General features: G+C 33.5%; 1 protein-coding gene across 1 annotated transcript in view; it reads left to right on the forward strand.

Annotated features, from left to right (window-relative positions):
* Positions 1–14,006, forward strand: part of LOC143253439 (protein O-GlcNAcase-like) — a 39,910-nt gene that overhangs the window by 8,222 nt on the left and 17,682 nt on the right. The window contains 5 exon segments of the mRNA XM_076507335.1: positions 6,486–6,583; positions 10,271–10,401; positions 11,204–11,372; positions 13,788–13,819; positions 13,822–13,888. Of these exon segments, the coding sequence (XP_076363450.1) occupies positions 6,486–6,583; positions 10,271–10,401; positions 11,204–11,372; positions 13,788–13,819; positions 13,822–13,888 (497 nt within the window).

The raw sequence follows: 14,006 nt of genomic DNA on the forward strand, positions 1-14,006 counted from the left end.
CTATCCCCTACACAGTCTTTACCAGCAAATCTTAATGAAACACTACCAAAAATCAACACAGTTCATGAATCGGTGTCTCTTTCCATCTCTGTCCTGACCACACCTTCCAGTCATTGCCGAACTTCACCTTTTTCAAGTCGAGATGTTTCTGTGGAGGCTCCCTCTCTTGATACCCCAAAAATTAAATAAACAACTCGTCCACGCTCTCAATCAGTAGTACGTGTACCGATAAATTCAGACTCCAGCATTCGAGCTAGAGCAGGATCCATAGAGGATGATAGACCCATATCCAATAAAGAAAAAAAAAAAGGACTCTACCGTCTTCTCCTCTGAAATAATTACACATGGCCAAACTAATTCAATGGAACTGTTGAGGTTTCCAATCAAATGTGACTGACATCAAAGATCTGATTGACTTTTATCATCCCATATGTCTTTCTTTGCAAGAAACATTTCTATAGCTTACAAATACAGTTACTATCCCCACTATTCATTATACCGGAACGACAGGCTGTGTGTAGGACGGGGACATGGGGGGAGTTGCATTGCTGGTTGATCAGCCTGTGCCCACTCGGTCCCTGTCATTGACCACACCCTTGGAGGCTGTAGCCATCTGAGTCTCCTTTGTTTGTACCAACACTATTTGCTCTCTGTACCTTACACCTGAAATGCATAAAATCAATCAGAACTCGATATTCTCATTGAGCAACTGCCTACCCCTTTTTAATCTTGGGAGATTTCAATGGGCATAATCTCCTTTGGGGTGGCTCCCGTATTGATACAAGAGGGTGCGTCATAGAGCATATGCTCCTGAACCACAACCTGGCTCTTATACATTTTCACGCACCTAGTCAGTCATTTACAGCTATAGATCTTTGTATGTTCCCCTTTGCTACTCACTCATTTTTCCTGGGAGGTAGACATTAATCCATGAGGTAGTGATCATTTTCCCATCATCTTACAGGAGATTGGCCGTGATCAGTACCACCCGACCCATGTACCTCAGTGGAAGTTGGTTCTCTCTCAGAACTTGATTCTGCCATCTTTTGTAAGTCATCAGTAGATTGTATAGCAGTAGTAAGCAACAATATTATATAACCTGCTACTCAATGCATCCCTACAACCTTGACATGTTCCCTATGGTATCTCTGCCCTTGGTGGAATTCTGCCTGTTCTATAACACGGAAAACTCAGAAGCGTGCTTGGGATAAATTTTGAAGATACCCCCATGCTGTCAAACCGCATTGCATTTCAGCAAGCCTGTGCACATGCTCGACAAGTTAGATGTCAAAGCCAGAAGGAATCTTAGATTAAATACACCTCAAGCATTTCTTCAACCACCAGCACAAAAGTTATATGGGATAAGATCCAGAGGTTGAGTGGAAGATATACTTCTGCCCCCTCTCTTTCTTAATATCTGATGGCCATGAAGTTGCAGATGCACAGAGCATTGCCAATACTCTTGGGGACTTCTTCTCTTGTGTATCTTGCTCTTCAAACTTATCCCCTTCCTTTTTAGCCATTAAAACACAGTTGGAGCATCTGCCTCTTTCCTTTTCAACTGACCATTCCTATGACTACAATTGCCCTCTTACACTGATGGAACTCAAACTTACTATTCATTGGTCTGGCAATACATCACTCAGACCTGATAATATACATTATGAGATGTTACGCCACCTTTTCCAGAATTCTTACCATTCTCCTAGCTGTCTTTAATTGGATATGGCAGGAAAATGTCTATCCTGATGCTTGGCAACAAGCTATCATACTCCCTATTCTGAAACCTGGGAAAGATCCAATGATTCCTTCGAATTACCGTCCCATTGTCTCAATAAGATCTTAGAGAGGATAATCAGTGCCTGCCTCGTTTGGTTTCTTGAATCATACAACCTCCTCTCACCTACTCAGTGTGGGTTTCGAAGACAACGCTATACGATAGACCACTTAATTCACATTGAAACATCAATCGGAGAAGCCTTTTTAAGGCTACAACATCTTGTTACTGATTTTTTATTTAGAAAAAGCTTACGAAACAACATGGAGATATGGCATCTTACGAGACCTTCACTCGTATGGATTGCGTGGAACCTAACCCCTTTTCATCCAGCAATTCTTAATGAAGTGCTGATTCCAAGTCTGTGTGTTCTTAACACTTTCTCATTTTTTCTCACAGTAACTTGAAGGCCCTCAGGGCTCTGTATTCTGAGTGTCACACTTCGTTATGAAGATTAATGCCATCATTGAACAGCTACTCCCTACAGTTGCAAACAGTCTTTTTGTTGATGGCTTTCACATATGTCAGTCATCAAACATGAGGTTTATTGAATGGCAGCTACAAACTGCAATCAATCAGTTACTGAAGTGGACCACAGCAAATGGTTTTAAACTTTCACTCTCTAAAACCGTTTGCATACATTTCTGCCGCAAACAGGGAATCCACCCAGATCCAGAACTCCGTCTTGATGATGTTGTACTTTCTGTCATCCCAGAGGCAATGTTCTTCGGTCTTATATTTGATTGTAAGTTAAATTTTATATTGCACATCAAGAAACTTTGTATCAAATGTCTAAAAGCATTGAACATTCTCTGTGTCCTCTCTTCTATTTCTTGGGCAGCATATCGATATTTCATGCTTGAAATTTATCATTCCCTCATCCAATCCAAACTTGACTATGGGTATGTGGTTTATGGTTCTTCCAGAACCTCAGCACTAAAAATGTTGGATTTTATCCATCATCAGGGGCTTCGGCTCTGCATTGGAGCTTTTCGTACTTCTCCTGTGCAAAGTCTTTATGTGGAATCTCATGAACTCCTTCTATATATTCGCTGTTTGCAACTGTCTCTAATGTATGCTTCCAAACTTCGATCCTTGCCACAGCATCCTACCTGGAGTTGTGTTTTCCAACCACAATGGACCACACTTTTTAATAACAGAAAATCTGCCATTGTTCCTTTTAGTCTCCGTATCCAGGCATAATTAGAAGATTTAGATTTATCCTTGAATAACACTGCAGTTTCTTCAAATCAGCCTATTCTACCATGGCAAATTACTGTCCCCAATTGTAACCTATCTTTGAGTCATCTGAGGAAAGCAGATACACCCAATTGGAAATATTGCTCTTTCTTCATCTTTCATATGATCCATCCATTCCTATATATATACAGATGGTTCCAAATCAGGTGACTCAGTGGGCTCAGCCATGGTTTATTACAATTCAATTATGGCACACAGGCTCCCTCTTCAGTTTGTTTTCCCTACCAAATTGTATGCCATCTCTCTTGCCCTAAAATCGTATTGAAATAATGCAATATACAAATTGTACAATATAAACGGACTCACTCAGCTGTCTGTTGGCCCTGGAATCATTCCATGATAGTCACCACCCTCTTCTCATCAATATCGAAAACAAACTGGCCTATCTTTCTCATCTGTCTCTGTCCAATTCTTTTGGATACCAGGTCATGTTGGTATTTGTGGGAATGAGCTGGCCGACAGAGCAGCAAAGTCTGTTCTTGATCTATCATCCCAGTACCCATTCCATACATGGACTATGGTCCAGTTATCAAATCCAGACTGTACACCAGATAGTAGGTAACCTGGAATGAGCAACACAATAACAAGCTTTTTCAAATCAAACCTTTTCTTGTCGTTTGGCCTTCTTGCTTCTGTAAGGATCGAAGAGAGGAGGTTGTTTTGGCAAAGCTACACATTGGTCAGTTTTTTAACCCACCACTTCCTTTTATCTGGAACTGCTGCACCAATGTGTGGTCTATGTGGCATTCAGATCACAATCATCCACATTTTATTATCGTGCTGTTGTTACAACCTAGAACGACAACACCATTTTAAAGATATTTGTAAGATTGGTTTGCTCTTGACTTTGGCCTATGTTATAGGTGATACTGCCCATCTTACTCATGTTTTTACATTTGTCCTTGACACTTAATTTAATGTTTTTTATCAGACTATATAGTATTTTAGCATTGATTTCTTTTACACATTTCAATTTTTATTTTGACTTGAACCCAGGATATAGTTTATCCAAAAAACTGTGTAGCACTGGAGAAGATAGCTTTCTCTGTCTTCCCTTTTAGTGCTTGGCAAAACAAACTGTTCACACACTTTTGTTTAACAGAATCATTCAAGTATCAGAAGTCAAACTAAATTTGCAAGATCTGTGATTTCATCAACATGTATAGTGAGTTTGAACTTTTTGGGGTGGGTGTTTTCATTTGTATTCTTATGTCTGTAAAGATTATCTCTACACAGTGGAACATGTTTATATGATAGAGGAAAAGACTAACAAATATTACTATACTCCTCACCACGCATGATCTCACTGTTTTTGACAGCAGAAAGAACTAATTTCCAACAATGTGTTGGTTTATGCTTTCCAGACAAGTTGCTTTGACCTTTCAGTTGTTTTATTTCTTCTTTGAAGAATTTTATGGTTTTACCCACATACTTGAGGTATTGGTATCCAAATGCCTCAAGTTTGACTTCATCTTATTAGTTCAAATCTGAAAATAAATATTGTGTTGTGGTTCCTCATTATTAACAACTCTTGCAAGTGAAATCAAATTTTGTATAATCCTCCTGGTAGTTACTTTACATTTTGGTTTGGTTTACCAACTGAAGCAGTAAAGACAAAAACCACATTTAATGATTTTTCTCTTATTTTGCTTCTGAGCTGTCATCTGAGATGGTTTAGCTTATGTGACACCCACTTACCCATTTTCTTGACAATGTAGTAAATCTATGCCAGTATCTGAAACTTGCTGACAAATGTATGAAATGGATATCATAGCCATCCATTCATCTGTAATATTGCTTTTTAGATAGAATGTGTTTGACTGTGGGTTACATTCTGATGTATTTTAGTTTAAAACAGAATATAATTATGGATTTTGGTTTACCATATGTAATGCATCTGTGCATCCTAATTTCAGCATTGCACTTGTAATGTGTAAATAGTTTGCATATTTTATGTGTAATTAATTATATTCTTTAGCTAATAACAAATAAATACACAAAGATAAAACAAATGCATTGGAGGGTTTGATTAGTTAAGTGGGGGGAATAAAATTTGAAATAGGTTCAGGCATGACTGATCAGCATTGTCTGTCATAATTTAATAAAAGTGTTTCTTGATGTGTGCACAGAAGCTTCTTGTACTAGTTTTAGTAGCACATGTGTAATGTAATTCAATAGTTATAAGAGTAAGTTTTGTGTGCCCAGAGTGATTTATTACTTATAATGGTGAAGGCAATAAAACAGTAAAATTTAGTTATGAATAGATGTATACTGTTACAAACTTAGTTACTTGGTAAATAAATGTAGCTTCATGTTACAATTAGAAGCCATTTTAGAAAGAAAATAAAGGTTATTTTAATTTTTTTGGTGGTTACAAGGTTGGTCAATATTTCATTTTGAGATAGGGTAGGGTAGACTAAAATAACTAAATATTTACTCAAAAAACATTTGAAATGCATTTAGGATGTCTTGAGTTATGCAAAGGAAATTTGAGAGTTCTGAGATGAGGAAAAGTATTAATTTTAACACACAAAATTACTTTTCATACAGACTATTCAAAACAAATACTCAATATATTCATGGATAATTTTTTATTAAAAATGCTTCACTAAAATGTTTTTTTAATGTTAGTCTTGTAATATTAACTGAAATACTGCCAAATTTTGTGGAGGTACTTTCACTATATTGAAAGTTAGAAGTATTAAATCTGTAAAGACTAAATGAGCTAAAAGAGGTCACATGGTCAGTCATACAGACTGAACTTGCATTGAGAGAGTTAAAAGGCATAATATTTGTGTGATAGTTTTGAACATTTAATTGTAGATTTGTATTTTTATACAAAATTTATAAGCTTCTATAATCAGTTGCATTTCTCCCACACATATATCATTTTTAGAGGGAGGACACCCCATAGTTTTTATATTTTTTAATCACTAGTAGAGCTTGATGGCCAAAAAATAGGATTATAAATGTTATGATTAATTAAATCTACCATAATAAAAGGATGTGTTTTTGTATATGACTACCACAGCTCCTGGAGGAAATAATCTAGAAACCAGAAATTTTTGCAATTGTACTAAGTGGACTGTGGGATGTGTGCCTGGGTGTTATTATCTATGTGCATATGCATCTTTTTAATAGGGCAAACTAACAGAAAAAACACGAGGTTCCTTATATAATAGAGAAATCATAAATAGACACAAGTGTAATGGGCAGACATTAAGTGAACACTAAAAAGTTGATAAAATTTGATGAAATGTGATAGAGATTTGATTTATATTTCTGGGAAATAAAAATGTTTAAAATATTTTTTATTGTTTTCTATGCTAAAGTAAGTTCAGAATACACACACTGACATAGTGATCTAAAATATTAATCTAATAGCCAGAGTGAAGTTGAGTACTTTATCTAGTATGTACATAATTTTAACAAGTTTTTGCTTTAATAGGATGAAAAGATGGGGGATGAACACCTACATGTATGCTCCAAAAGATGATTTTAAACATAGAGCTTACTGGAGAGAACTTTATACTGTAGAAGAAGCAGGTAAATAGTTTAAGTAAATAATATACGTTATTACATTCTTTGTTGACCGAGCTTGGTAATATTTGTTGTATTCAGTAGTAGTGAAAAGTGTAAATTATTAGTTCATAACGGTATTTACATGTGAGTTACCTAAACATTTTTTGGAGTTTTAGTATTTGCATTCTGTGAAATGAATGTATATTCTCCTCTAAGGCCATTTATACTTAAAGTAGTGGTTCAGTGGACTGTTATGTACTTACAAGCAAGATCTGTCTGCTGTGATCCAAATCATGCATATTTCTTTCAAGTATTATGTTAATTGGATAATATTCCCAAACAAAAATGTTCTGATAAGCCTAATGTAGCTATCTGCCTAGTCTTTAAGGTGTCAGTTATGTATGGTGTGAAACACTAAAGCGAATACAAATACTGATATTTGTTACAAGAATGTTTAGAACATTGCTAGCATTTAATGACCTGCTATATCGATTTCAAATATTGATAGGAATGGTGTTTCTGTAGTGAAAATAGTGGAAAGTTATCCTGTGTTGTGCTTCTCAGTATATTTACACATTTGTTTCAAACTAGATATTTGAGGAAATTTGTCTAATTAGCTGCTTTGGGTTTCGTGGTAAACATTTTCTGTACCAGTGTATGTGAATATCAGGGGTAGTGAGAGTCAGAAAGAGCATTTGTATATAATGAGTGAAATATCTAGAGCAAGAAAGGAGAAACAAATAAGTGTACAGATACAGTGAAATTTTGTTTTGGGGAAATAAAGTTGTATGCTGTACAAAGATAGACATTAACACTAGCCCTGCAGCTTAAAAGTGAGATATGCATTCAGTCTAGTCACTGATGTGAAATTGGTTTAGTGAGATCAGTGGCTCAAGGTTGAATGACTTTTATTTTTGACTTTTTGATGTGCCCATGTATTTTGTTTTTAGGATTTCCATTGATACAGTGATAATGTATGAAATTCAACATGCTCAAATAATTTATTTCTGAAAGAAAATGAAGTACTTGAACAGCTAATTTTGTTATTTTGTGAAAGGGAGAGTGCATAGTTTGTGGCAAGTGTTTATGACTTTGTAGCTTACACCTAAAAGAGAATTGAAGGCTATGACAGTTAAACTGTGCATTATTAATGTGTATTGCAAGGAGTAATTTTATTTGAACTTGGAACATCTGCGAGGAAGATGAAAAACAAAAAATGGGCAAGTTTGATTGAACATATTACATTAGAGACAAAGGGAGATTGAGAATTTATTTAAGTATAGGGTGGTCCAAAATTATTTCCTATTTTAAAATTTAATAATTAACTAACTTAAAAAATAAAACCATACACTTTTCAACATCGTATTAACCAATGTCAACAGTTTTTATTGACATGCCACTAGATTTTAGTGACTTTTTTGTCATGTCTAACCAGAACTTGATTTTAGTAGTAGCAGCATCCATTATCCTGGTCTTTAACTCCATGTTGTTTGGTATAGGTACGCAATACATTATGGTCTTAATATACTCTCATACTTTGTTCCTGTACTGGCATCTGTAATTAAATTGCACCAAAGTTAAAAATGTGGTCTCTATAAACCAAATGATTCATTACACCTGACCATAATGAAAGAATTAATAGACCTAAAGCGCATCAACAAGAAACTGTTCCATACTTTCTTCTAGAAAAATAATTCTGGTTGATCTCTTAGCACTAACTGTAAGTGCATAAGAAGAAAATCAGCTCCAAGATGCAGATTCCAGAAGTGAGAAATGTGGATTGTTATGTGTGTGTGGGATTGATTGGTGTATAGTTGTGTACCTCTGCCCTGTGGTTGCTCTTAGTGGTGAATAAAAACAAAAATAAAAGTTTCAAAGAAAGTGATAAGATATTGTTTATTAATCTTAATTGACTAAAGGTATGACAGTGTTTTGACAGCATTACTTAGTGAAATAAAATTAACATTTTGTGATTGTACTGTTAGCAATTTACTGAAATTGAAATGGTGGAAAGGCTGACACAACATTCCTATATGACAAATCATCTGGCTCCAGCCAAATCCTTCAGTATATATTGTGTATGGCTATCATACTATGCTGTTTTACAGCATCTCTAGCTTAAACATAAAGTGTGCTATTTTGTATTAGTATGTATGTATTGGATCACTTACAACTTCTACCGTGAAGCAGTTAGGTATTTTTTTGTAATCTTGTGCATGATGTGACATTCTTTCTAAACAGGATGTGTATAACTTTCTTAATCTTATTTTCAGGCACATGACTTATTTAAAATCAGTACAATAAATGTACGGCCATACTTGTACATCAAACCAACAGAATTAAATTAACAAGTCTCAAGTTATTTTTCAGTACATCTGTCAAGTACATAAACTTCAGTTACATCAGTAAATTGCCTTATTTATTTTTTCATTCTCAAAATAGGCAGTAACAGTAACTTTATTTTACAAATTTGGAGTTTGTTATTTTTGAAAATAAAAATAATGGTGTATTTTTATCTGATCCAAGAAGTAACGTAATGTTTCCAATGTCGACATGGGTGGGAGAAATGATGCTTTATTACCTCTACTGAAATAGTTTTATATCCTCAGTGTTTCAGGAGAAAGATTTTTTTATATATAACCAGTGTATAGTTTTAGTTGTCTAGATATTTGAATTTTTAAGTAATCACAGGCTGTTTATCATTTCTAGTGGTACAGTGGTATGTCTGCAGACTCGTAATACTAGAAACAAATTGAAATACCTTTGGTGGGCAGAATACACATAGCCCATTGTGTAGCTTTGTGCTTTACTACAAACAAACAAAAATTACATAAATTAAAAGAATACCCAGGGTTTAGGTTGTGGTGTGGAATATAAAGTGTCTTTAGTTTTGGAGGTTACAGTGAAAGTAGGATCCTTGTGTTTTTTAAGAAACAATTGTTATATTTGAATTTTTAGTTTATCACAGGAAGTATTTTTTATATATATTCTACTTATTATGAACAACATTTGACTGAAAATTGTGAAACATGATTGTATTGTGTTATTGTTCAGTATCACTTGATTATTAATAACTGTATAGACAAATTCAGTTACTGAAACATTGGCTAGGTAATGTGGCAACTTGATGTAAATGAATGTTTTACCTACACCCAAATGTTTGTTTTATGGAGTGTTAAAAAGTTAAGCATATTTTGTTTAAAACTATGAAAGCAATGTTTGATACACTTTTGCCATCTACTGTCAAAGAACATTGCCAAGGTAATGTTTATTTTTTTGGAAAAATATTAGCTAATAGAAAAAAAAAAATTAACATTATATACCTGAAATATTTGTTTTACAATTTTTGTAGGTGGCCCAACCTACCAAGTGTAGGCACATTGTCCTGTAAAATATCCAAGTTTACTGGTCTGGTGGGCTGATGAGTTTGTTTTTTTCAGAATTTTTTTTTTTTTCAATCCAGAATTTGTTAAAGAATCAGATCTATTTCTTGTATAGAAGTCCACATTTTAGAGGTTTGTGTAGTTAAGGATATGGCAACTTTAAAAATATTACCTTGGCTTTGAAAATTTACATGAGAAATGTTCAAATTGCAATCCTGTTTCCATTGTGTTTTTGCCTTATTACATGAAATTTATTCCAGTTCATGTTTTTTTTTATTAGTTGTAAAGTTTTTAGTGGTATATATTAAATGATGATTGTCATTTCCAGAATACTTAACAGGGCTTATCCAAGCTGCAAAAGAAAATGGTGTTATTTTTGTCTATGCCTTATCTCCTGGACTGGATATAGGATACTCAAACCCAAAGGAAGTTGCTTGTCTGAAAAGGAAACTTGAACAGGTGATTATTTATTTTTATATAGTAATATACTTTTTTGGTGCTCAGTTAACTTAAACACATTTTTATTGTGAATCAGTATGAATCACAAAGAAAGTGTTGCATGACATTGCTTTCTATTTGAAATGTTTGTTTTAACGCACTGCACGGGTTGAATGGAACTTTGATTGGTTATTTGCATGTCATGTATAGAGAAAAGTATATAGAAAGGACCATTTCCTAAAATTAAAGGAGATGACCAGAGTGCTCAGTTTGAGTACATAAAGGGATATCTTTGCAAAGTGAAAAGATAGGGTTTTTATTTTATATTTAGGTTTGAGGTAATGATAATTTGAGTTTCTTAATTTGTATAAAGCTATAGACTGCATGTTGACATAAACGTAGTTTGAGCCAGTGCTGCATTCAACATACGTGACAAAAAATTGTTTAGGTATTGTTTTTTAAATGTTTACCTTTTAAATAAAGAAATTGTATAGTGTATCATAAAAAAATGTATTATAATATACTGTTTGATTCCAAACTTAGTGACAAATGCATAAAATAGTAGTTCAAAAAATTTTGAAGAGTCAACAAATGTGATTTTATGGTCTTTGACCAGTGACCCATTGTTTTAGGGTTCATTTACATCATTGTTTGTAAATGTTCTTTAGTTTATTGGATTGGTAAAATGTATCCAGATTTAACTGTTTGATATAGATGAAGTATTTTGAGCAATGATTTTGTTTTCCAGCCAACCTTTATTTCTCTATTTTAACTTGGAACTGACTTGTTAACATGAAGATGTTATTCCCTTTCTTGCATACAGGTTGCTCAGTTTGGTTGCAGTGCATTTGCTCTGTTGTTTGATGATATTGAGCCAGACATAAGTGAAGCTGATAAGGAACTGTTTCAGTCATTTGGTCATGCACAAGTGTCTGTAACAAATGAAGTATATCAACATTTATCTCAGCCCATGTTTCTTTTTTGCCCAACAGGTAATAATATAGTAATTTTTATTCTACATCACATTTGTTTTTTGCACTAAATCTTATTTCTGAGTAAAAAATATTTACTGGAAGAAACAAAAACCAAACTTCTTGTTTATTATCACTGATGTGTGTGCGAAATATTAAGAGAAGATAAATTCCTATAATTTGCTTTCACTGAGGAACTGTGCTAGGCATAAGCCACCTTAAGGTCTTGTTGAAAGTATACCTAAGAGCTCAGGATTACTGAATTGTTGTCTTGTGGTGTGCTGAAGCTATGTGTAATTTATTATAACATTTGTGTCTAGGTATTGTACTTGCTGGTAATTATTGAAAACAAAATGAATGATTGGTGCTGACACGTGGAGTTCAGTATGACTAAAGTGATAAGTTATGGTAAAAATAAATGTGACTTATTTTTTGTTGTAGGAACTTGCCAATTCACTATTCACATATGCACCTTTGAATAACTTATAAATTAACTTTTGAAGACTGTAAAATCAGTAAAGACAAGTAATAACTAATTATAGAGCTGTACATTTATGCTGGGGTTGGTTTTAGCATCTAAATGGAGTGAACATGTTTCTAATAATAAAGTGTGTACATTTTATGGATTACATGTGAAAAAACATCCAAGACATTCTCACACATCCAGGAACATATCAGTGGAAAACTAGTGTCCTATTAAACCTGACAGATGGTCATCTTAGATATTGCATCCAGAACAGAAGTTTGAGTTAGTTAGTCTTCCTCAAGTTCCAGCAATACCTGTACATTTTGACTTAAAAAAAAATTACCATACCCCACAGATTAGTTTACAATTCTAAGGATCACAATAACATTCATGTTCCTGCTGTAGTTTCAATCCTCAATATGTAAACAGTATGTTCCTATGCCTGGTGATCACTAGCAGAAATTGTAAAACAGTTTCAAAAAGTTGGATAGTTGCATATAATTTTGTATTGCATACAATGTTATGTTAATGATTTGATAAATTGGCTTTATTGCTATAAATAATTTGGTATCAAGGTAGTGCACTTAGAAACTCAAATGAAAACTTGAATTGTGATAGTTATAATCATAGTTAAGAAACTGTTTCTTGTGGACTTTATCCTGTTTGTGTCTTATTTGTTTAGAATACTAATACTGGTTTACACTAAATTTTCACCAAACTTGGAGTGATGTAGGTATTTTATGTGGTGTTAAACCTGTGGGCAATAGTTTTAGAAGTTTATATGCATGTGTGTGTTAGATGTGTTTGTAGGTGTGAAATTGGTATAGAAGAATGTGTAAACAAACATAGAAATTAATGTTGTTGGGACATAAGTGTGAAATCACTAAAGTTATGGAGATGATTCTAAATATTCATGGGTTTCATTTTACATCATGAAAAAATGCACCTATATTTTGTTAAAGAATATTTAGGGAAAAAACACTTGATTGTATCAAAGCATTTCATGTTTACTACAAGAAATATTAAACAATTTGTTACCCAAAAATACTTCTTTCAGTGAAAATATGCATGCAGCATGTTAAATCAAACCTGCATAACAAGAAAAAAAGGTTTTTTCAAAGGACAACCATATTTTCATTGATGTTTTGTGTGTATATTTGTGTCCACAAATGTGAAAATATTGTACTGGCCTGATGTGGCATTAACTTAAAGGCCACTGTCTTTGCATGCGAGTAGTTTAAGAACTGTTGCACATTGTAAATAGAAACTGTAGTAAACAGAAATGTTCATAAGAATTTATGGACACTTGGTGCTTAGCTTTACTCAGCTATACTGAAGCTAATTGTCTTGGATTATAATAATCTAGTATAAATTTACTTGTATTTAGCAAAGTTCTTTCATTAGTTATAAGCCTAATTGTGTATTTTTGTGTAGATTAATTTTTATATTTTAATCTACAGTTGTCTTGAAAAAGTTAATTTAACTTGTGCATGCAAAACTGAGAGATGGATTTTCTTTAACTTCACATCATATATACGATGATTCTTAGGAAATTTTGTTTCTGGAGAAGTGTTACATGCTCTAAAATGCATACCATTAAAATAAGATTAATACAGTCTTAGATTGATACAGAGTGGGTTTTGGCCAATTGTTAATAGAACTTTCAGTTGTCCTCAAGTATTCATATTAAACTTGTAATACAATCATGAAAGCTGATCTAATATTATAGGTTTTTTTTCCAGTTGTTTCTGCTTTAACAGTAATTGTTGTGTGTTTGTATTACTTTACTGTCTTTATCAGGAAAACATTTTTTTCATAGTCATTTAAGAACTGTAGTTTTGAGCACTATTATCTTTTGTGTTCTTGACAATTTTAAGTAATTTTGTTATTTATCAATCAAGTTGACATTCAAAGCTAATATTATTATTCTGATTGTAACAATACATATGGATTTTACCTTTTCTCTACAGAATACAGTGCTTCTAGGGCTGTTCCTGATGTACGCGAAATTCAGAGTACCTTAACACCATTGGCAGTAAACTAATGCCAGGGATTCATATACTGTGGACAGGTATGGTATATATTCTTTATACTAAGCAACAAGTGTTTGGCTGTTATAGCTATTTTTCTTGCACATGAACCTCTATGCTTACAATTTTATTTATCACCAAACAAATGTTGCATGTTCT

Source organism: Tachypleus tridentatus, chromosome 1 (assembly GCF_004210375.1).
Source record: "Tachypleus tridentatus isolate NWPU-2018 chromosome 1, ASM421037v1, whole genome shotgun sequence".
In the NCBI taxonomy this organism is placed as follows: Eukaryota; Metazoa; Arthropoda; class Merostomata; order Xiphosura; family Limulidae; genus Tachypleus; species Tachypleus tridentatus.